This window comes from Myxocyprinus asiaticus, chromosome 2 (genome assembly GCF_019703515.2).
Source record: "Myxocyprinus asiaticus isolate MX2 ecotype Aquarium Trade chromosome 2, UBuf_Myxa_2, whole genome shotgun sequence".
NCBI lineage: Eukaryota > Metazoa > Chordata > Actinopteri > Cypriniformes > Catostomidae > Myxocyprinus > Myxocyprinus asiaticus.
Genome location: NC_059345.1, coordinates 39,153,513 through 39,178,966, shown reverse-complemented (window position 1 = coordinate 39,178,966; position 25,454 = coordinate 39,153,513). Strand labels below are relative to the sequence as shown.

The window sequence follows — 25,454 nt, the reverse complement described above, 5'->3', positions numbered from 1 at the left end:
CACATATTGAATTATGTTGACCTGTTGATCTTCATGCAAGGTAAATACAAACTGTCTTCCTATTAGGAAATAATGCTAATCTTGTTCTTAACAAAAATAAGCTTTAAACAAAAACAATTTTTCCACTGTAATAATATAAAACCTTAAAAAAGTAGACAATGACAATATAAAACAAACATTTTTTTCCAAGTTAAATCAGTTCAAAAATACTTAGAACTACACACAAGTCTTACATTTCATTCAAAACTCCTCAAAAGGAGATGTCAAGGTGTCTATTTTAAAATGTCAATATGAGTACTTGTTTTAAGATAATTTTACAAAACAATGTCCACACTAATACGTTTTCAGTTGAAAACTCTGTTTTTAATTTCATAATGTCATCATTTTCCAAAGTATATGGTACTAGAGTGCGTCTCAAGTTTTCGGTAGAGGAAAATGCTTTTCCAGTGTGGATGTGATGTGGAAACATAGCACAATCAATGCATTTTCAAACAAAAACATATTAGTGTGGACATGACCAAAGTGTTCTTTGTTTTGTTCCATTGACAGATTTTTTTTCATTTTAAATATTAACTTCAATAAATTAATTAATTATTTTCTAAAAGCCATTTTTCCCAATGCAGACAGCAAAAATTGTTAGGCAGACTAGAAACGACAGTGACCAGAAGCATCTTGTGAGGGAATGAGAGACCTGGTAGGTGGCATTGAAGCCGTGTCCAGGACTGTGTGGTTTAGCGTGGTACAATATGCTCATCTGTCCCTGGGAAGACTCCAGCAAGGCTCGTCTGTGGTTGTTATGGTGGGAGAGACTCTGCAGAAGACGTTCTGCATGCTCTCCCAGACCATCATAAACTTGCACTGAGTCTCCCACACCCAGCTGTAGGTCCACTTGCAGCACCAGCGGCTTTGGGTCCTGAAGCAGCAAAACAAGTCAAGTAGAAATCTTTAAGCAATTTAAGGAGGAGGGCTAAAAATACTTTTTCCCTAACTAAAATAAGAATGAAATTTAAAATGAGATTCTTCAGTCAAATGAAATATAAAATGTACACTCATTAATTTCTTGTTGACGTTGCATTGGCTCATATGGTAGAAACATACTCTACGCAAGTAAATGAATGCAGACGCTTCTAGCTATGCAAGCTCGATTTCGTGCCTTGTTGCGTCAAGAAATGTGTCAGACCCCAATTCATGACACAACGGAAGTAGACGTTGCATTTTCAATGTTGTTACAAGGGGCATGATATCAGATATTGAATGGTTCACTTCTAAAGTCTGTCTTCTCTTTCAAGAACACCACTGTCATGGCTGAGAAACAATTTGAAGAAAATATTGTTGATCAAGTAATTTAAGTCAACATTTTTATAGCAACTTACCTGATCAGTAACAAATCTAGTTTAATGACACAGACTTTTGAAGGTAACTCTATCGCCCTCTTGTGTACTGAGGTTTTTTTACCGCCACAGTTAGGGCCCAAACATCCTCAACGTAAGTATGTGAACGCAAACGCATCTTGCTACGCAAGTTCGATTTCACGCGTCGTTGCATTGTGAAATGTGTCAGAGTGCAATTCATAACCTAACGCAAGTACGCACTGTATTTTGGATTTTTTTTTTCAATCAACAACTGTCATGGCAGAGCAGCGATTTGAGGAGAGTTTTGCTGAACAAGTTAGATTATACAAACATACAGTTGTGCTCAAAAGTTTGCATACCCTTGGAGAATTGGTAATATAGTATGTACCATTTTTAAAGAAAAGAGTGAGCAGGCAAAACACATTTCTTTTATTTCTTATGGGATTCATATTCAACTGTAGGTTATAACAGAATGGCACAATCATAAAACAAAACATGGCAACAAAGAATGAAAAAATGACCCCTGTTCAAAAGTCTGCATACCCTTAGTTCTTAAAACTGTGTATTTCCCCCTTTAGCATCAATGACAGCATGCAGTCTTTTGTAATAGTTGTCTATGAGGCCCCAAATTCTTGCAGGTGGTATAGCTGCCCATTCGTCTTGGCAAAATGCCTCCAGGTCATGCAAAGTCTTTGGTCGTCTTGCATGAACCGCATGTTTGAGATCTCCCCAGAGTGGTTCGATGATATTAAGGTCAGGAGACTGTGATGGCCACTCCAGAACCTTCACCTTTTTCTGCTGTAACCACTGGAGGTCAACTTGACCTTGTGCTTATGGTCATTGTCGTGCTGGAAAGTCCAAGAGCGTCCCATGCGCAGCTTTCGTGCAGAAGAATGCAAATTGTCTGTCAGTCTTTTCTGATAACATGCTGCATTCATCTTGCCATCAATTTTCACAAGATTCCCTGTGCCTTTAGAGCTCACCCCCCCCCCCCCCAAAACATCAGTGAGCCACCACCATGCTTCACAGTGGGGATGGTATTCTTTTCACTATAGGCCTTGTTGACCCCTCTCCAAACATAGCGCTTGTGACCATAAAGCTCTATTTTGGTCTCGTCACTCCAAATTACAGTGTGCCAGAAGCTGTGAGGCGTGTCAAGGTGTTGTCGGGCATATTGTAACTGGGCTTTTTTGTGGCATTGGTGCAGTAAAGGCTTCTTTCTGGCAACTCGACCATGCAGCTCATTTTTTTTCAAGTATCGTCATATTGTGCTCCTTGAAACAACCACACCGTCTTTTTCCAGAGCAGCCTGTTTTTCTCCTGAAATTACCTGTGGGTTTTTCTTTGTATCCCGAACAATTCTTCTGGCAGTTGTGGCTGAAATCTTTCTTGGTTTACCTGACCTTGGCTTGGTATCAAGAGATCCCCAAATTTTCCACTTCTTAATAAGTGATTGAACAGTACTGACTGGCATTTTCAAGGCTTTGGATATCTTTTTATATCCTTTTCCATCTTTATAAAGTTCCATTACCTTGTTACGCAGGTCTTTTAACAGTTCTTTTCTGCTCCCCATGGCTCAGTATCTAGCCTGTTCAGTGCATCCACGTGAGAGCTAACAAACTCACTGACTATTTATACACAGACACTAATTGCAATTTAAAAAGCCACAGGTGTGGGAAATTAACCTTTAATTGCCATTTAAACCTGTGTGTGTCACCTTGTGTGTCTGTAACAAGGCCAAACATTCAAGGGTATGTAAACTTTTGATCAGGGCCACTTGGGTGATTTCTGTTATCATAATGATTTAAAAAGGAGCCAGACAACTATGTGATAATAAATGGCTTCATATGATCACTATCCTTAAATAAAAGACAGTTTTTTTGCATGATTAGTCATATTTTCAAAATCATTGCTAAAATGTCTCAATTTCTGTAAGGGTATGCAAACTTTTGAGCAAATACAAAAGCACACACTCCTCAACTGTCGACATGTTGACTCCACCACTTCCGGTTTTGTGGCGCCTAAAAACTCTTTCATCCCCTTGTGGTCAGAGGTTTGTAACCGCCAGAGCAACGCAAGAATGCACATAATGTTTGTACAATGGTACCATGCGTTGGTGAAGCGCTCGCATCTGCATACTTGCGTGAAGTATGTTTGGGCCCTTACACTGGAACATGTTAAGCATGTTCAAAAAGACCACACGTTGACAATGCATTGGTCTTTGGCATAGAATTGGGTGGGGAGGGGAGGCACCGCACACTCCCCCCCCCCCCAATGCTGTGAAGGGGGTGATTTTTTCCCCTAATCATGCATATGTCCTTGTTTATATATTTGTTATCGATGCTGAAAATAATTTAGTATGAGACACCTTGCAATTCCCTGAATGTGAGTCTGTCAAAAAAAAAAAACTGAAGTCCCCCCTCCGTTGTACGATTTGGTATCGGCCAACTAGTATTGCAAAATCCCATTCTAGCACAGACGGCAGTGTCACATAGTACCTGTTACTTTTCTCAGCACTGGCCAGGATGGGCCAATCACAGTCATCTATTACTACTGGATGACGATTTAAAAAAAATGCTTTAATAATGCTGAGGCGGATTTCCATTCACAGGTATGAATCCTTGCAATTATCAGTTTTTAATACAAATAACTATCCAGAGAAAAATGTCTCCAAAGGGATATAAAATGTTCTGAGATTTAAATGTGTATGCATGGAGAATTCAGTTTTCAGAGTGTCAAGTGCCCCCTGCAGAAATAAAACTTTCAACTTTGGCTGAAAACGTGCAATTTCGGTCAGTAGGACTGTTACCCACACAAAACTTACAGTGGCAAGAAAAAGTATGTGAACCCCATGGAATTACCTGCATTTATGTATAAATTTGTCTTAAAATGTGGTTTGATCTTTATCTAAGTTCCAATAATGAACAAACACAATCTGTTTTAACTAATAACACACATATTATTGTATTGTTCTTTTACATACTGAATATATCATTCAAACATTCATGGTATAGGCTGGAAAAAGTATGTGAACCCCAAGGATAATGATGTCAACAAAAGCTAATTAAAGTCAGGAGTTGGCAAACCTGGCATCAAATTAATGAAACGAGATTAGAGGTGTGTGTTAGAGCTACTTTGACTTATGAAAAACACTCAAACATTTTGAGTTTGCTATTCTCAAGAAGCATCTGCTGACGTGGACCATGCCTCGCAAAAAAGAGATCTCAGAAGACCTAAGATCAAGAATTGTTGCTATGCATAAAGCTGGAAAGGGTTACAAAGTTATCTCGAAGTGCTTGGATAATCATCTGTCCACAGTTAAACAAACTGTCTATAAATGGAGATGATTTAGTACTGTGGCTACTCTCCCAAGCATCCAGCCATGATGACTTAAAGGGCACACCGCAGAATGCTTGATGAGTTAAAAAAGAACCTTAGGGTTACAGCTAAGGACTTGAAGGAATCATTGGAACTGGTTAACATCTTTACTATAGATGTCTACTATATGGAAAACATGAAACAGGCATGAAGGAAGCCGCTGCTTTCCAACAAAAACATTGCTGCGTGCCTGAGGTTTGCCAAAGACCACCTTGACACTCCACAGTGTTACTGGGAAAACATTTTGTGGACTGATGAAACTAAGGTTGAATTGTTTGTGAAAAACATGCAACACTAGTTATGGTGTAAAAAGGGCACCGCATACCAACATGAAAACTTCATCCAAAGGGATAAAATCCCGTGGAGGGTGCATCATGATTTGGGGATGCTTTGCTGCTTCGGGGCCTGGACCACTTGCCATCATCAAGAAATGAATTCCCAAGTTTATCAAGATATCCTACAGGATAATGTCAGAGTGGCTGTGCACCAGTTGAAGCTCAGTAGAAGTTGGATGATGCAGCAGGACAATGACTCTAAACATCAAAATAAATCCACTACAGAATAGCTTCAAAAAAAGAAATTGCACCTTCTGGAGTAGCCCAGTCAGAGCCTAGACCTTAACCCAATAGAGATGCTGTGGAATGACCTCAAGAGAGCTGTTCACACCAGACATCCTAAGAATATGGCTAAGCTGAAATAGTTCTGTAGGGAAAAATTGTCCAAAATTCATTCTCAACATTGTGCAGGTCTAATCCGCAGCTACCGGAAATGATTGGTTGAGGTTTCTGCCAAAGGAGGATCAACCAGTTATTAAATCCGTTTGAATGTTTCATGGGATATGTTCAATAAATACATGAAAGATTATAATTGTTTGTGTGTTGTTAGCTCAAGCACATTGTGTTTGTCTATACTTGTGACTTTGATGATGATGAGATCACATTTTATGACCAATTAATGTAGAAAAGCAGCTAATTACAAAGTGCTCACATAATTTTTCTTGCCACCGTATTCATTTCTTTGTGTCTAAAACATTTTATGAGGAAACAATTCCTGAGTTCACATTTAAAGAAAGCTATGTTTTGTTAAATGTTTCTGCCAAGTTTCACATCGTACTTGTGTGTCCAGGAACCATGTGCAGTGAAGATCTGTGCCTAGGCTCCTGTTTGGATGGAAAAAGTCAGGTGATGCAAACGTTCCGTAGAAGTTGACAAAATGTTTTCCGCAGGAAGTGTTGGGGCAGTGAGCCTCATCTGATCCATTGGGGCAGTCCCGGGCTCCATTACAGCGCAGAAACACTGGCAGGCAGCGGGTGGACTGGAGTTCAGAGCACTGTAAAGTTCCTAGTGGACACAGACTTGCTTGGGCAGGTGTGGGATGTGGGGCACAGCTTCTTTCGTCAGTATTGTCTCCACACTCATCCAATCCATTACAGCACCAAGAACGTGGAACACACTTACCGTTTCCACATAAATACTCATCGTTCTCACAGCTGCTCTGACCCAACCGACCTAACATAAGAAACAAACAGAGACAGACAAACCAACAGACACAAAGAGAGAATGAGAGATCTCAGTCTTTTATGCACATAAACACTGACACACATAGACATACATACGCACTTTGTGGAAATGAGCCAATAAAATCTATCCACTCTGCAGATGTTTGCGTGGTGACAACTTAACAAAAACAGCCATTCAGAATTATTGATTTAAATGCACCTCTAAGAAAAAGCACTAACACAGCATTTCACCCCTCCCACACGCACACACTCACTGACATGAACACACACACTCAAACCCTGTGGAGTTAAGTAATGACAGCCCATTATCTCCATCTTCATTAACTACATATTAGATCTAACTAAGTAATCTAACACACACTGGCATAAATGCAATCCAAATATGCACATCAGTTCTCACAGTACATTAAGTAACAAGTGGCGCAAAGCATTAGCATTCCGTTTAGAGAAACTGTCATCTTGGCTCTACAGCCATATGCTATTGATCTGTTACGCCTGCATTCACTTGGTTGGTGAATCTGTGCATGCAGTAAATCTATATGCTGCTGTAAAAGACTTCATAATTCAGCTGATGCCTAATGATGAATACAACAAATCTGATGAAAAATTTAAACTTAAAAGGAAATGCATTAATATGAATGTCCAATCATTTGATTTTAAACCCAAAAATACAAAGCTTAATATGGGATGCTTTTCATCACCACTTTTTTTCATAACCTCAGTAAGTTTTCCGCTGGCTCTTACTCATCCCAACTGTACTAGTGGTTTTGGACTTTATACTGACACCTACCATCATGGATGCACAAAGCTTGTTTACTAACTGCTGCTGCTTCACACCAAGATGTTTATGTTCTGTTTTGTTACTTTTAGTGTAATCTGTATAATGGACATTCTTGGATTCAATCCAAACACGTTGTTGCACACTGCTGTGAGTGGACTGCTGCGACTTGCGTGCTCTCTGGCGGCTGAGACCGTCATGTGTTCGTGCTTGCTGCTTAATGTTGTGCCATTCATCTGTGATTCATGCTGTGAGAGCAACAGATTGTAGCAGTTTGTTTCATCACACCAGCAGGGACCTTTTTTATCAGGGACATTTTATCTTTCCACTTGCACTCATTCTGTTTGGATTGTCTGGTGGAATACACTCCTGCTGATCAATACCATCACTCTGTTGACTTGGGCTCAGTTGTTGTCTGTAGTATGTATGTTATGTTTGTTGTTATATTGTTTAGTTTGCTTGTTTCGTTTACATGTGCTTTTATGTTTAATATTTGCTGAAAGCGCGACAAAGTAAACATTTCATTATTATTGTCATTATTAGTGGTAGTAACTCTGTCAATTGCATGACACAGTCATGTGATGTCAACGTGGCAGCGTCCATGAGGGGCCGACCCGCTCCATGTAAAATTAAACCAATTTTATTGAGCTACTGCCATGAAGTCTTTATCTCATGTGTGTACGTCATTTTAAATGTATCTCTAAAAAGTGCTATTCATGACTTTCTGTAAACCTTTTTTTTTTTTAAATACTGAGGGCACTTTCAAAGGAACAGTTCAACCAAAAATGAAAATTTGACATAATTTGAAAATGAATGACAGAACGTATTGCATGCATTCAAACTTGCCAAATGGCAATCGGTCATGAGACATACTAGAACCAACGACATCTGACGTGTCTTGAGGCACCTGGTTTGAATGTGTGCAGACGTGCATCAGATTTGAGAGCACACAAAAAGATATTGAATGGCTTTAAAATAGAGGCTGACCAATAGTGGATTTTGCTGATACTGATAACTAAGTGCAATGTTGGTGTCTGGAGTGGAAGAGAGGAGATGTAAGAGTACATACTTTTAATAATAGTCGCTGGAGTGGAAATAAACGATCAAGCTCAACATGCTAACATAACACTTCACAATGTAACACTTCAAAGACTGACAAATCTAGAGGGTATTTACACAGAAAACTAATGAGGGAATGGAAGGCAGGTGAGGATGACAATGAGCAGATGGAAGTGATTAGGGCAGTGAATTCTGGGAAATGTAGTGCAGGGGAAAACTTCAAAATAAGAGTCCTTGAAGAACATGGAGACAGACTGTGACATTATCCCACCCACCCTTAAAAGGGCGACTCCTGGCACCCAAAAACAGATGAGGAGGGTAGGGTGACGCAGAAGATGAAGGATCCAAGGAGGATGATCAGGAGGCCTGGGGGTGTGGCTTCAGGGCTGGGAAAGGATATGGAGGCCTGGGAGGCAGCCACAGGGCAGGGACTGGGTCTGGAGGTCTAGGAGGCAGCCACAGGGCAAGGACTAGGTCAGGAGGTGGAACTGCTGGAGGAGGAAACTCTGGAGAAGTGGGAGGAGCCGTGGAAGAGTCTGAGGGCGGAGCCGTGGGAGGAGGAGCTGAGGAATGCGGAGCCGTGGAAGACAGAGCCGAGAGAGGCTCGAGGGGCAAAGTCGTGGAAGGCAGAGTCATGGGAGATGGAGCCAGGGAAGGTGGAGCCTTGGGAGGATCGAGGGAAGAGTCCGTGGAAGGCTCAGGGCTGAGAGCCGTGGAAAGGAGTACAAGCAGCTGGGGAACGACCTCCGTGGTCGTGAACATGGGCAGAGGCTGGGGAACGACCTTCGTGGTCGTGAACATGGGCAGAGGAACGACCTCCGTGGTCGTGAACATGGGCAGAGGCTGGGGAACGACCTCCGTGGTCGCGAACATGGGCAGAGGCTGGGGAATGACCTCCGTGGTCGCGAACATGGGCAGAGGAACGACCTCCGTGGTCACGAACATGGGCAGAGGAACGACCTCCGTGGTCGCGAACATGGGCAGAGGAACGACCTCCGTGGTCGCGAACATGGGCAGAGGAACGACCTCCGTGGTCGCGAACGTGGGCAAAGGCTGGGGAACGACCTCCGTGGTCGTGAACATGGGCAGAGGCTGGGGAACGACCTCCGTGGTCGTGAACATGGGCAGAGACTGGAGAGAAGGTGTCCTTTTCCTTCTCTTCCAGCCAGCAGGGAGTGTGGTTACAGGGACAGTCGAGGCTACAGGCATGGGCTCTGGCTCATTAACCGTGGCAGGCATGGGCACTGGCTCGTTAACCGTGGCAGGCATGGGAACAGGTTGTGGCCCGGGGTTCCCGCCATAATTCACAGTATATGGGGGAAATGCAACTTCCTTGGTCGCTACCGCTGACTGCGGCAGGGAATCGACCACCGGAACCTGGAGAGGATGAGCCCCCCCCCAAAAAATGTAGGGGAACTGAATGGAGAGGAGTTACCTTGGAGATAGGGGGTGAGGAAGGCTTGGAGACAGGGGCCGTGGAAGGAGTCAACAACTCTAACAAATGTGATGAAAGTGAAGGGTAATGGATATTCAGGGTGGCTAGGATGTAATTTGCCAAGGAAAGATTTTCCACCTCTGGAAGTGCTGTGGGTCTGTGATAGTTTAATCACATTCCATAAATGGACTTGAGGTAAATGTCCGGTGTTGATGTAGAAGCAGCGAGGTGAAGGAACTTGGTTGAGTATTCCAAGAGGGGAAGATCTTGCCTGAACAGTTCCATTAATAACTCTGTTGGCTCCATGCTCATGTGGGTCTGGACGAGTGGAAGAGGAGGATTAGTGGGATCACTGGAGTAGAGGAGGACGTTGGGAGGAACAGGTAAGCAAATCCGTATTTCTTTGTAGGTCAGTCCTTCTGTAACATTGGTGTCTGGAGTGGAAGAGGAAGAGAGGAGACGCAGGAGTAGATTCTTTTAATAATAATCGCTGGAGTGGAAACAAATGATCAAGCTCAACATGCTAACATAACACAACTATAACTCAGTGTAACACAACTATAACTCAATGTAACACAACTATAACTCAGCGTAACAATTCACAAAGTAACACTTCAAGGACTGACAAATCACTGAAAAAACTAGAGGGTATTTATACACAGAAAACTAATGAGGGAATGGAAGGCAGGTGAGGATGACGATGAGCAAATGGAAGTGATTAGGGCAATGAATTCTGGGAAATGTAGTGCAGGGGAAAACTTCAAAATAAGAGTCCTTGAAGAACATGAAGGAGACAGACTGTGACACTAAGGTGGTGGAAAAGGCTGATACAATTAAATGGCAGTTCGTTTTTAAAATCGATTTATTGAACATTAAAAACATTTCTTAGTCTGTCCTTACTCGAGACAATAAGAGTCCAAAACAAAAATCAATTCCAGATGCAGTTTATTGGGCAACCAAAATCCCAACCAAAAATGAAGATTCGGTGCATTATGAAGGACTTTTATTTAAAAAATGTCTGTGCTCCCAGCTCACACAAACACATAAGGTAAACAAAACATGCACTCTTACAGTAACCTACAATGTATTATAATATGAACACTTTGAAGTAAACATTGTCATATAACAAATATGAGCAGTAATTCCTCAACAGTAGATTATCAGCGATTGCTTGTCATAATTGTCCGGTATTCCAGTAATCCAGTATTATATAAATCATACATTTTTCCTTTTCTCTAGGAAAATAAACATGAACTCAATAACCAATAAATGTTACATAAATAAACGTTTAATAATGTATATGCTTCATATGTGTCTTTTTTGTTAAATAACATCTTGTATTAATAATCATGCATTAGTCCATAAACAGTGATGGTGACAGAGACTTGGCTCTGTTACAATGCTTCAGGGTTAGGAATTCGTGGGCTTGTGGCAAAAATGTAAAAAATGAAAATTTGCTGATAATTTACTCACCCTCAGGCCATCCAAGATGTATCTGAGTTTCTTTCTTCATCAAAACAGAATTTAAGACTTTTAGGATTTCATTTCAGGCCTCCTCTTAACAATGCAAGTGAATGTCCTCCATTTTTTGATGGTCCAAAATGCATATTTAGGGTGCATCAAAATGATCCTCATGACTCCAGTCGACAAATAAAGGTCTTCTGAACCCAAATGATTGATTACTTTTAGAAACAAAACAATACTTATATACTTTTTAACTACAAATGTTCACTTCCGTACATCTCTGTGACGTGCGCTCATGAGAGGGATGACGTAAGCTTGTTGGTAAGGTCACGCGGAGGAGTCAGGAAGCCCGTCATTGTTTACAAGAGAAACTTGTGCCATTCACAAACCAAAACAGTCCAAAACAATTTCAAAACAATATAAACATTTTTAAAAATAATTTCCAAATAATAATAATAAAAAAATAAAAAAAAACAATGTAAACAATGACGCGCTTCCTGACTCCTTCTCCATGTGAAGCGTGACCTTACCAATGAGCTTACGTCATCCCTCTCATGAGCGCATGTCACAGAGATGTACGGAAGCGAACATTTGTAGTTAAAAAGTATATAAATATTGTTTTGTTTCTAAAAATAATCAATCGTTTGGGTTCAGAAGACCTTTATTTGTCGACTGGAGTCATGAGGATTATTTTGATGCACCCTAAATATATATTTTGGACCGTCAAAAAATGGAGTACATTCACTTACTTTGTTAGAGGAGGAGGCCTGAATTGAAATCCTAAAAGTCTTAAATTCTGTTTTGATGAAGAAAGAAACTCGGATACATCTTGGATGGCCTGAGGGTGAGTAAATTATCACCAAATTAAGATTTTTTTTATAGCTTATATACTGTATTTACCAGATGAGGTTTTTTATTATTATTTACAAGATCGGAAGTTAGAGACTATGCTGTCGGGGCACATTTACATGAAGTCACTTATTTTTGGCATGCTCTAGCTTAAATTGAGAACACTTGATTATCTAAGCAAAATAACAAAATATGCATTGAAATGAGGATAAAAATCTCAATTGTTGATTTTTGCAGATAACCGATAGTTTCAAGAGGCAACTATCGGCACAGATGTATCAGTAAACCCAATATATCGGTCTACTTCTACTTCAGAAGACTTAAAATATAAGCCACGAGTCATATGGATTATTTTGATGGTGCTCTTTTTTTGTATCCACCTTTTCCATGGGGGTCTTACTGGGGAAACGGATATAGTGTGACATCCACCAAGTCTTTCTAAAGCATTGGCTAGCTCCAGCTGCAGTCATTTTAGTCCCCATTTTCAGCTGGTATTAAGATGCGTTTCGAATTATCCGATCACAAGTGATCAGTGCTAAATACAGGTGTAAACGGGCTGCAAAACATTTTGTGATATGATCACAAAAAACACACACAGAGGTAGTCAAATAATGCATGTGACCACATCACATTTGAAGTGTAAATGCCCGGACTGATGACAGCAGCGAAACGCCACCCTCACCTGTCAATCAAACACTGTGCTAAAACATGAGTTTCTGTCTTTTTTTCTTTTTTTTATCTTTTTCTCCCAATTTGGAATGCCCAATTCCCAATGTGCTTTTAAGTCCTCGTGGTCGCGTAGTGATTCGCCTCAATCCAGGTGGCGGAGGACGAATCTCAGTTGCCTTTGAGTCTGAGACCGTCAACCCGCACATCTTATCACGTGGCTTGTTGAGCGCGTTGCCACGGAGACATAGTGCATGTGGAGGCTTCACACCATCCACTGTGGTATCCATGCTCCACTCACCATGTGCCCCACTGAGAACGAACCACATTATAGCGACCATGAGGAGGTTACCCCATGTGACTCTACCCTCCCTAGCAAATGGGCCAATTTGGTTGCTTAGGAGACCTGGCTGGAGTCACTCAGCACGCCCTGGGATTTGAACTAGCGAACTCCAGGGGTGGTAACCAGCATCTTTTATCACTGAGCTACCAAGGCCCCAAACATGAGTTTCAAACTTTGCCAGTTACGTGCAGCTTTAAAAGGAATTTACTGTCCAATCAGAAAATTTTTAAAAAGCGCAAATATATACATGCACAAGAGCTGTACTTAACTTCTTGAGTGTGTCTGATATCAACATTGACACAGATAAGAAGCACACACACCCAAAGCTACTCTAAAATGCAGATACTACTCTAAAATAATGGAGAAATCTGATCGAAATTATGCATTCGTGCTTAGATTATATTTCAACTACATCTGGGAGAAACAGTGCGCCATTTTTTCATGCTTTCTTTGTCTTTTATAAAGTTTTTGTGGTTAATTATCATGCAGTAACACACCGACATAGTGATTGATGTATGTCGTCATGAAATCAGAGACCCTCCCTTCGAAATCCCAACACATCTAGATGTATGGATAAATGACCAACACCGCAACGGAAAATGAATTAGCGTACGTCGCAAAGACAACTATGTTTGCTTTCTTAACAGAAGTAATGCCCATATTTCGTGCAAAGCATCACAGGACAGGAAAAGAAAAGTGTAAACACATCTCCTTCGGTATACTATAGAAGAAAGAAAGTCATACATGTCTGAAACATGAGGGTAAATAAATGATGAGAGAATTTTCCTTTTTGGGTGAACAGTTCCTGTAACGGGTCCTAATTGAACATATATATATATATATATATATATATATATATATATATATATATATATATACTCTAAGCTCACCCACCTCGTATGTAGGACAATCTGAAGCCCTGTGCCTGTCCGGAACTGTTGGCCTGAGAGTGGAAGTAGACCCAGACTCGTCCTCTGGAGGAGATGAAGGGAGGAGGAAGAGCAGAGCCACAGAACCGATACTCTGTTTTCCATGTGGGGCCGAGCAGCAGCCAGTCACCCCTGCAGTCCCCCGTGTCCTCTACATCAAAGCTGTGGAAACTGCACATAGTAAACACATGCTGCTTAATGCATGGGCTGGAATCTCTGCTGATGTATGAACACTCCTCTGACTAGTGTGGGATTTTTTTTTAAATACAGAAAACTGCCAGTTGCAGCATGTTGCAGAACCACAATAAATGAGTGAATAAAAAAAAAGATAAACTGTCATTTTCAAGTTAATATGTTCTAAAATTATGTGTTCTGTTTACTTCCTCTTCCCATGCAACCCTTTTTGTGTATTTCCATTTTATTCTTATCAAACACTTTTTTGCCATGGGTTGAAATTAGCTTTTCAAAAGCAGGTGCAAGCACACTGTAAAAATACATTACATACGCTTACTCAAATGAGTGTAGAAAATAATTACTTTCACTCATTTGTGCTGTGTCAGTTTAAAGTGCTTTTAACCTCCTGAGACCTGAGCGTGACTGCTGTGTGCTTTTCCATTCCCGTTTTTGATTCGTAAATAACATCCCCTAAGAAACATGCAAAAAAAAAAAAAAATTTTTTTTTTTAATGATTTTAAAAATGTATGTCCACATATGTGGACAGTGGTACTAAGTTTTAAAGGTATCATTAATTGGATTTTTATTTTATTTTATAATGTTCCTTGAGGTCCACTTATAATGTTAGTGTGATTTTGTCATAAAAAATAATTTAGAAATAATTGGTAATTTTCTATCCACTTTTTGTGCCTCTGATTCAAACACTCCGTTTTTAGGGGTGTGTTCTTGAAGACTTAAGTGTAAACGCCCACTGCTGTGATTGGGTAACATCTTTGCATGTGGATAAGTGTAAAAACGCCCCCGCTATTACGCGTGTGTTGAGTTGTTCTGAAAACTTCGGATGATTAAAAAAAGGACAACTGCAGGAATTCATCCATACATGTTTGAGCCGGAGTCTGATCCCGAATTAAGCCCCTCCACAAACACCACGGATACTGCAGTCTGTGACAGCGTGGTAGTAATCACTGTAATTTACTTGTCCATTTGTGTAATAGGTATTACTTCTATTCTTGATTAAACCAAGACGCGACACAACGGTGTGTATCTTGTTACATATTTGGTGCATTTTCCAATGGTGAAACATTTCCGTGTTTTACAAATGCTGAGTAACGCATGACAGTACCAAATAAAGTGTAAATACATGGTGCTATCATGTTTATAACTGTGAAAGGATACACTTACCGTGCAACATGTAAACGTATACAGGACACATTCACCGGTGTTTGTTGCACTGTCGTTCATCATATAATCATCTTTCATAATATATTCAGTGTAGTGACAAACACATACATTGTTCATTACAATGAGTCATGTTTCCATTAAAAAGGAAAGAGATTGTCTAAATATATTGATATCAATAATCTTTAGGTGCATCTGTGGCAATTGTGCCATCATGCCAACAGAACAAGAAAATATATGCTGCTTAGAGATCCCTGTGCATTAAAACTAATACACGAGCGTCTAAAATCACTAGGATCAAATCAAATACTCAGTACACATCTAACAGCCTGTAACATACGAAGCAAAACAATTAACATGGATACTCCCAATTGTTTGTTGTGACATCACTGTCGGTCCAATATAGTTGGCACTGCATCAACTTTTAATTTAAGTCTCTCTGCAAAGCCTGCTTCGAACTGTGTCTTGTTTGTGAAAGAATCATTGGTAAAATGAAGCGAGCAAACAAACACGATCCTTGCGAAGCAAATGCAAGAGATCTAGTTTCCCACAACCTGGCACTGCACAATGTCTTGACATCTTCGTGGCCATCGTGACACCTCCTGTTGCTCCAAAAATAACCTCACAGCTCTACTCTAACCGCAAGACCGGTGGGCGGGCCTAAGCAGTGTCGACGATGAAGTAGGCATTGATCTGTTTATGCAGAGGCTGCCTGTGCTGATGTAATACCTCACCATGACGTATTAGTGAGGAGGAAGTAGAGAACAAGTCATTTTGGCACCTTGGTTTCAATAAAGCCTTTTATTTGGACTATCGAAGAAGTTTTTGGTTCTCAAATGTACAGTACGTTTTTATAGTGCTATGAACTCTTATATGTCAAGATATCATGGCAAGTTTGATTTTCCAATTCATGACCCCTTTAAATAATACCAAGTTATAGAAAGTCAGATTTGTTTTTATCAACTTGTTTATTATGTTTACAGTGAGTGTTGGTTATTCATGTTTTTGACGTTACAGACATTACATCAGAAATTAGCATAAATAATTCTGATTCAAAGTAATGGCCAACATCATCCAATCACTGCCAACCATGTTAAAATAAAATTATACATTAGAAATTCTGAATCAATGTACTGACTACAACTGTCCCATGTCTGCCAAACATTTTGAGTGGTCCAAACATCATCTGCAGCCTGAAACTGAACTTTTGACTGGATGTTAGGAATGAATCCACTTAGCTGCATAGAGAGCTATAGGATGCTCCCTTGCTCTCTATTTAGTGAATGACTTCCAGTGTGCTGTCTGTCTGCACCGGTCTCAGAACAGTTTGAAATGCACCTTATTTTCTTCCTAACTCCATATAAAGCCTCTGAAAGCAGGATTTTCCAGTTTTTGGATGCATCCATTGTTTCTCAATGTGATAATGCACAGTAAATATAGGATATTTTAAGGAAAATTAGCCTATATACATGGTCATTGTGTTTAACAGCGTGCTGTTTTGTGATAAATCGATTACATTTTTAAAATGGCATATCGGATGAAACTAGAGACTGCACTCTTTTGACTCAAACAAGTATTAATGTAAAAACTTAATGAGGTTTCTTACCAGATGTAGTTTAGTTGTCGTTCCTCCCAAAGACAAACTCTAAGATATGCGCCATGTTGTTTTGTCACTAAAGTGAACTAAAGTGCATCGAAAATGTAACCCTTTAATGACAGCCCTCTTTTTAACTCTTCATCTCATCCTATTTCTGACTGAGTGGGTCAGATACCCCTATATTCATCTGTCTAAGGTAGTTTGAGAAAATGTGTTTGATTGAGCGTGCCACAGTAATGTCCTCTCCGGCTTTTAGGCAATGAGCAATTAGCAAGCATTGGATAATGAGATGTTAAAATACTCTTCTCAAGATCTTTTGTCATTTTCCTCCTCAAGGTTTTCTCTAAACACAAGTTTCTAAGCAGATAACCCTGTTGAAAAGACCATCACTGCTGGTCACCAGCATATGTTGTGTTTTGGATGCTGGCCCACAGCTTGGGTGTCCCCACCGTGCTTCTTAACTAGCAAGACCAGCATTCAGTAGAGTACGCCCTGCAAATGATGTCATGCTTTTAGATAATTTTATTAAAGCAGTAAAGAGATCCATTCACACACACACAAGTGGCTGGAGAGGCGAGGAGTAATACATTATAAAATCCCCGCGGTCAGCTCTATTGCTCTTGAGTCTAGTCACCATAGAGCAGTCTAAGCTATTTCAAATGCAAGAGTGTGCAGATAAATACAAAGGCTTGTAAAAACTAAAATGCATGAAACAATTATGGGCATGTACATTGTAGAACCTGTGATTTATCATAATAATGAAAATATATTAGCTTCTCCTCATCCAATCACCACTGTGAGTGACAGAGATGTGTGTATACCTGATTGTGATCACATCTCCACGGTTTCCCTGTATGTTCCAGCTGCAATTCACTCCGGGCGGGTAGCTGAGGGGCCATGATGGACTGTAGATCACTCCTCTCCTTTCAGTATGTAACTCCACTTTACCACCACAAGCAGCTGAGGAATACATACAAAAAGCTTTTGGATTGTTTGTATGTGTGACAGAATTAATCATGAACGACCATAGCTGTCACACTGTGATTGAAATGACATTAACATATCACTCTGGGGTCAGTCTGTCACCTCTTTTTCAAGCTACACACACACACACACACACACACACACACACTCACGAGTACATGCACATGAGGCTTTATGGATTCCTGAGTGCAGGACAGGTATTCACAGATATATGATGGCAGGGAATTTGATCCACTCACTTAGAAAGATCAGAGAGAGCCTGTGGGATTTCACTGACACACAATACTCGATTAAGGAAAAAAAATGTGTGAGGGTGTGTACTACTAATGGTTACATATATGGACAGAGAGAGAATAAGTCAAGCAGGAAATAGTATGGGAAGCAACAGAAATAGTACAGGAAGAAATAGAAAGTGCAAGTGAATGTAAAGTATTCATTGATGTCTAATCCTGATCTTCTTTTTCTCCTCATCCTTTCAAATTGTTTACGTGTGCAGTTATAATTGAGCTACAGCAGGTTTTTTCTATCTGTCTGTCCAAGTATACATGACACAATACATGACACAATGCATAATCGAATATTAGAAGGAAGGACATCAGCTGAGGAAGTGTGTCACCTATATTTTGTGGTCCAATTAACTTGTAAACATGCTGGATGGAGCCATACTACAGTCGCATTATCTAGGTCTGTTAGTCCGACTTTGCAAAAACTGGACCGGGACAATTTCAGTTGAACTAAAGCATACACATCACATTATAAATAGACAAATTATTGTTTTAGTCTGACTGAAATCTGACTTTTAAGTGCAAATTAATGTATTGTTTCTTTAGTAGAATATCATTTTATAGCTGAAGTGTGCAATGTTTTAGATGTTATAATACTTTCTACAATAGCAACTGAATATGCAGAGACAACTATAAGTAACACATTTTTAAGTTGATTTTGCTGGAATGTATAAATACTGTGGCTGAAAACATTGGCTAAACAACCATTGACTAACCAATGGTGTGAGTTTGGGGTGGGACTATCTGCTTGTCGAAATGGAAGACAGGGGAAGAGAGGTTGGGAAACCTGATTGCAAACAGTAATTACAATATACCAATTTACAATTCCATTTGGTGACACAAGTGGCACAGAAATGACACCCTTCAGCTTTGAAAAAGCTACAGATTAAAGATAAAAGGGACATTACAAACCTGTGACTATTTGTGTGCGTGTACAAATTTGACAACTATAGAAAAAGGTTGAAGAAAACTGTGTATATCCTCATTTCACTCTGAGTTTGATATTGACAGCAGCTACCAATACTCTCTCTTCATCTCCTCACCTCTCTCACTCATTACCCTGCAGCATGAGCACAGATCTTTCAAACACACAACTACAGGAGCTGCTGAATGCCTTAGCCAATGCTGAAGAGCAGAAAGGTATTACCCTGTTCTCGGACAGAAAGAAAGTGTGAGTGAACAGGAATGGAGATCAGGGGAATCCCACCATATAAACACATAAACACGATTCTAAGGATGTTGAGTCTTAAGGCTTGTATGATGAGGCTATTTACAGCAGATGGTATGGATTATGGAACAGTTGGTAAGTGAGTTAAGGACAGCATCTTATTAACATCCTTTCAGTTTCTGTGCTACATATAGCACACATAACATCTCTCTTTTGCCTGTATTATGGCAATTTAACACCACCACTCTTTCTTCCACTTGTGTGTGTGTGTGTGTGTGTGTGTGTGTGTGTGTATCCGTGGGACAAATGAACCAGACCAATGCGTGACTTGGCTCTCAGGCTGGCAGTTATACACAAGATCAGTGGCGGATTTATTCATGGGCGACATGGGCAGCCGCCCAGGGTAGCTTTGTTTAAAGTATTGTAAGAGTATCGAATCATGAATTCAGTATTGTGAATCATACCAAATCGTGAGATGAGTGAATCATTACACCCCAAGAATCATTCAGAGAGATTTGTGAACCGTTTTGACCTGTTCATCGGCTCAAAAGAACGATTCGCTCACAAATCAGACATCACTTTGGCTTGTGAGCAAGTTTAATATCTAGCTGATGAGATATTTGAGATATAGTGCAGAGGAAAACTAGAAACATGCGTTTTTACTATAGAAATATCCATGACTTTTAAGGCTTTATCATATCCATGAACATTTTTTAAAATTCCCTGATATTTCCAGGTTTTTCATGACCATGGGAACTCTTTACTATGTAATATTGCAGACCATTATAAATAGTGAACATCCCCAATGTATTCATCTATCAGATAAAACACATCACCTTAAAATTGAGAAGGGCAGGATTAAAGTGAAACCATCATTTCAAAAGGAAATGCTGACTCAATATCAGTGATACATTTAGTGGGAAGAACACGTCTGAACATGGAATATCTGCAGTTAAAGCGATAGTTCACCCGAAAATGAAAATTCTCTCATAATTTACTCACCTTCATGCCATCCCAGATGTGCATGACTTTCTTTCTTCTTCAGAACACAAATGAAGATTTTTAGAAGAATATTTCAGCTCTGTAGGTCCATACAATGCAAGTGAATGGTGGCCAGAACTTTGAAGCTCCAAAAAGCAGATAAAGACAGCATACAAGTAATCCATAAGACTCCAGTGGTTTAATCCATATCTTCAGAAGGTGTGATAGGTGTGGGTGAGAAACAGATCAATATTTAAATCCTTTTTTACTAAATTCTCCTCCCTGCCCAACAGGTGGCGATATGAATGATGGATGTGAACAGCCAAAAACAAATGAAGAACATGAGATTTCTAATAAAAAAGGACTTAAATATTGATCTGTTTCTCACCCACACCTATCGAATCGCTTCAGAAGACATGGATTAAACCACTGGAGTCGTATGAATTACTTTTATGTTTCATTTATGTGCTTTTTGGAGCTTCAAAGTTTTTGTCACCATTCACTTGCATTGTATGGACCTACAGAGCAGAAATATTCTTCTAAAAATCATAATTTGTGTTCTGCAGAAGAAAGAAAGTCATACACATCTGGGATGGCATGAGGGTGAGAAAATTATGAGAGCACTTTCATTTTTGGGTGAACTGTTCCTTTTAGAGTATGCAAAAAGAGAGTCTGTCTGTATATGTAAGAAGGAGAGCCCTTAGGTGACACTGGCACTATCAACATACCTCTTCCCCCCTCCAAACCCTCTTTTGTCACCACCCCTAAACTGAATATGTCCTCCAACATAACATAACCATTTGTTCTCTTTCTGTACTTCTGTCTCTGCGTATTTAACATATGAGGGCAGATGTATTCAAAGCCGTGGTCTCTTTCTCATATGTTTAATCTCTTCTAACTGTGGTTGTCTGAGTGTTAAGCTGACCTCACCAGATCATATGTTACAACAGATTGTGGGTGAGATCACCAATGCTGCTATTATGCGGGTCAGTGCTCAGTTTTGTTTTGTTTTTGTGCTCATACATTAATGTCCATACACCTTGTCAGGATGTCCCTCTGAGACAACTCTCATATGTGAATGTTTGTGTATGACTTGGGCCACTAAAAGTAAAGAAATATATAACTGTTTGAATTGCACTAGTGATCTAGAGTATGATATTCAATTCAATATATTTTCTAAAAGTCTATCAGGGGAGAGTTTTAAACTGCGACATAAAGGTGTATGGAATAACATGTGAACAACTTAATAATATAATAATGGTCAATAATAGAAATTTGTAATAAAGGAATAGCTTCACAGTCCGTGCATAGATTAGATCAGTTTGATACAGCCGTGTTTATAACTGCCATGGCAACAAGCCAATCTGTCCAATAAATGCTGTGAAACCTGAGCTAACCGCTTCACCTTTCTTTGCCATCTCATAATTGAGGCTATAATCACCTGCCTAAGGTCTTTCACAAGGAAATTAATTATATTTCATATAAATCTGGTCTAGACGAGACTTGAATTTGGTGTAAATCTACCGTGCACTTCGCCTTTTTATTTAATACAATACATGACATTATAATAGATATGTAAAAATATCACTATCAACTTACCCACACAAACCCAAGCCCAGCGCAGACAAATCCATTTCATGAGGTAAAGCCTCATCGCCCCGATTCCCTCCATCATCACTATCATCTTCTTCACACCTCAGGTCATTTCCTCATTATCCAGACAGATTTTGCGGCATAATTCATGTCGGTTTGACGCTTATAGTCGACTTCTTGCACGAGCATAAAGAAGCAGCATCTCTGCTTGTTTCCGAGAGGCAGGCACATCGCACTGTCTGCAGAGAAAGGCAGGCAGACCTTCAGGAGAGAGACGGGATTGGAGGTTTAGTGGGGGCAAAGTGATAGCGACACAAGAGACAGTTCTGCTCCTTCTTCAAACCAGTATTTGTTTTCCTTAGGGCAATCATTGCCTCTGATGTTAAGAGTGTAGGCTACAGTTAGTAGATACATCACTGTATGTTTTCTTTTCACAGAATATTGACGGATGAGAAATTTGCATCACTCGTTTTGTGCCAGTGATGTAATAATTCCGTGCACGTTGCAGCAATCTACTCGTGGACGCGTTAATACGTCTAAATGAAGTCATGTGCAATATCATGGCGCTGTTAAATATCCATGATGAAAACTCAGTGAAATTGTTTTGCTGATTGAAATGTTAAACCAATTTTAAAAATGTAAAAATGTTTTTTTTTAATGTATTTATTTATTTATTTATTTTTATTTTTTTTACATTTTTAATGGAAATGTAGGATGTAAGATGGACATTTTATTGTAACTATGTAAACAGACTTTTTATTTTATTTATTTATTCGGAATTTTGCATTGGTTTGTTTTCATGCTTTGCCATCCCGTTTGGGGAGGCTGGAATATAGCAGTGAAAGCATGCCCTCGTATGGACGGAGGATGCATCGTTGGAAAGCAAGGCACGTGCACCAAATATCCTTTACATGCTGAGAAACGTTAGAAAAGAATGCTGCACTGACTAGTTTCAGTCTTGCCTCGCTTCCGTACGTACGACTAAATTGTTCTCTGCGATATAGTTCATGCCCTAACCCCTTTTAAATTCATTATTTAATGGCATATGTATTGTTCGATCATTTGAGATTAAATAGTTGCGTCTTCCATGTCGTAAAAGGCACCGCTGGGATTCGAACCCAGGATCTCCTGTTTACTAGACAGGCGCTTTAACCAACTAAGCCACGGCGCCGCTGTGCCTGTGGCTTCTATGTACATTATTCATACTACTGTTCCAGACCGGTTATTTATATGATATAAAAGTTACTTAGAGTTTATTAGAATTCGCACTAAAAACAACCTAGAACATACCAATATACAATATAGGGACAGAGTTTTCCTTTGGTAGTAGGCGCCGCCAGTACTGTATATACGCTGGCATATCTATCTAAATAAAGGAAATATTACATTCGGATTCGGGATGTAGGTTTTAATTAATTAACAACTCGAGATTAATCTTATCTTTCAGTGTAATGCAAAATAAAGTATACCTCGACTGGATACACTTCTGTTCCATTGTGTATGACAGACCACTTTAATGAAGTTCACTTCCATATGAGCTTTTTTCCTCTTCCTCACCCATGACATATCTGGGTACGAAGGATACATCTGGGTATAAAGGACACATCTGGGTATGAAGGACACATCTAGTGAAGGACACATCTGGGTATGAAGGACACATCTAGTGAAGGACACATCTGGGTATGAAGGACACATCTGGGAGTGAAGGACACATCTAGTGAAGAACACATCTGGGAGTGAAGGACACATCTAGTAAAGGACACATCTGGGTATGAAGGACACATCTAGTGAAGGACACATCTGGGTATGAAGGATATATCTGGGTATGAAGGACACATCTGGGAGTGAAGGACACATCTAGTGAAGGACACATCTGGGTATGAAGGACACATCTAGTGAAGGACACATCTGGGTATGAAGGATACATCTGGGTATAAAGGACACATCTGGGTATGAAGGACACATCTAGTGAAGGACACATCTGGGTATGAAGGACACATCTGGGTATGAAGGACACATCTAGTGAAGGACACATCTGGGTATGAAGGACACATCTAGTGAAGGACACATCTGGGTATATAGGACACATCTGGGTTTGAGGGAGTGAAGGACACATCTGTGTATGAAGGACACATCTGGGTTTGAGGGAGCGAAGGACACATCTGGGTATGAAAGACATATCTGGGAATGAAGGACACATCTGGGTATAAAGGACACATCTGGGTATGAAGGATACATCTGGGTATAAAGGACACATCTGGGTATGAAGGACACATCTGGGTATGAAGGACACATCTAGTGAAGGACACATCTGGGTATGAAGGACACATCTGGGTATAAAGGACACATCTGTGTTTGAGGGACACATCTGGTATGAAAGACATATCTGGGAGTGAATGACACATCTAGTGAAGGACACATCTGGGTATGAAGGACACATCTGGGTTTGAAGGACATATCCGGGAGTGAAGGACACATCTGGGTATGAAGGATACATCTGGGTATAAAGGACACATCTGGGTATGAAGGACACATCTGGGTATGAAGGACACATCTAGTGAAGGACACATCTGGGTATGAAGGACACATCTGGGTATAAAGGACACATCTGTGTTTGAGGGACACATCTGGTATGAAAGACATATCTGGGAGTGAATGACACATCTAGTGAAGGACACATCTGGGTATATGGGACACATCTGGGTTTGAGGGAGTGAAGGACACATCTGTGTATGAAGGACACATCTGGGTTTGAGGGAGCGAAGAACACATCTGGGTATGAAAGACATATCTGGGAGTGAAGGACACATCTGGGTATAAAGGACACATCTGGGTATGAAGGATACATCTGGGAGTGAAGGACACATCTGGGTATGAAATATACATCTGGGTATGAAAGATACATCTTGGTATAAAGGACACATCTGGGAGTGAAGGACACATCTGGGTATGAAGGATACATCTGGGTATGAAGGATACATCTTGGTATAAAGGACACATCTGGGAGTGAAGGACACATCTGGGTATGAAGGACATATCTGGGAGTGAAGGACACATCTGTGTATGAAGGACATATCTGAGTATGAAGGACACATCTGGGTTTGAAAGACAAATGTGAGTATGAAGGACATATCTGAGTATGAAGGACACATCTGGGTTTGAAAGACATATCTGGGAGTGAAGGACACATTTGGGTATGAAGGACATATCTGAGTATGAAAGACACATCTGGGTATGAAGGACATATCTGAGTATGAAGGACACATTTGAGTATGAAGGACACAACTAGTGAAGGACACATCTAGTGAAGGACACATCTGGGAGTGAAGGACATATCTGAGTATGAAGGACACATCTGGGTTTGAAAGACATATCTGGGAGTGAAGGAAACATCTGGCTATGAAGGTGTAGCAAATCTCGAATGCTTGTAGATTTAAATGTAAGGACTTGTACAATAAATATACTTGCAAGTTGAAATTTACAATCAAAGCCCCGATGTGAAAACTTGTCAAATAAAATCTGAAGTTGATGTTGCAATCTGCACTCACAGACAATAATCACAATAGGGATGGAGGATCGATACTAAAGTATCAATACTTCGATACTGATGTGGTATCAAGAATATCGATCCTCACATAAAAATATCGATTCTGAAGTTTTTTTTAACAAGTGATCTTATTATTTAGATAACATGAATATTAATGCATCTCATAAGCTTCGAA

The 25,454-nt window shown here is 40.0% G+C and overlaps 1 protein-coding gene and 1 non-coding gene across 3 annotated transcripts in view; both read right to left on the bottom strand.

The window, feature by feature from the left end:
* The window catches only part of LOC127453895 (low-density lipoprotein receptor-related protein 3-like), a 35,351-nt gene extending 13,209 nt beyond the window's left edge, over nucleotides 1-22,142 (bottom strand). The window contains exons 1-5 of one of the 2 annotated variants that reach the window (XM_051720665.1): nucleotides 21,739-22,142; nucleotides 17,544-17,682; nucleotides 13,738-13,934; nucleotides 5,844-6,238; nucleotides 692-913 (exon numbers count right to left, since the gene is read on the bottom strand). In XM_051720665.1, the coding sequence (XP_051576625.1) occupies nucleotides 692-913; nucleotides 5,844-6,238; nucleotides 13,738-13,934; nucleotides 17,544-17,682; nucleotides 21,739-21,823 (1,038 nt within the window). In that variant the 5' untranslated portion in view covers nucleotides 21,824-22,142. Of the gene's footprint in view, nucleotides 1-691; nucleotides 914-5,843; nucleotides 6,239-13,737; nucleotides 13,944-17,543; nucleotides 17,683-21,738 lie in introns of both variants that reach the window. The other variant, XM_051720656.1, reaches the window with a different exon arrangement.
* Nucleotides 22,143-22,829: 687 nt separating this feature from the next.
* On the bottom strand, nucleotides 22,830-22,903 carry trnat-agu (transfer RNA threonine (anticodon AGU)). The gene has a single exon. It is a non-coding gene; the product is annotated as a tRNA-Thr (tRNA).
* Between the last annotated feature and the right edge of the window lie 2,551 nt (nucleotides 22,904-25,454).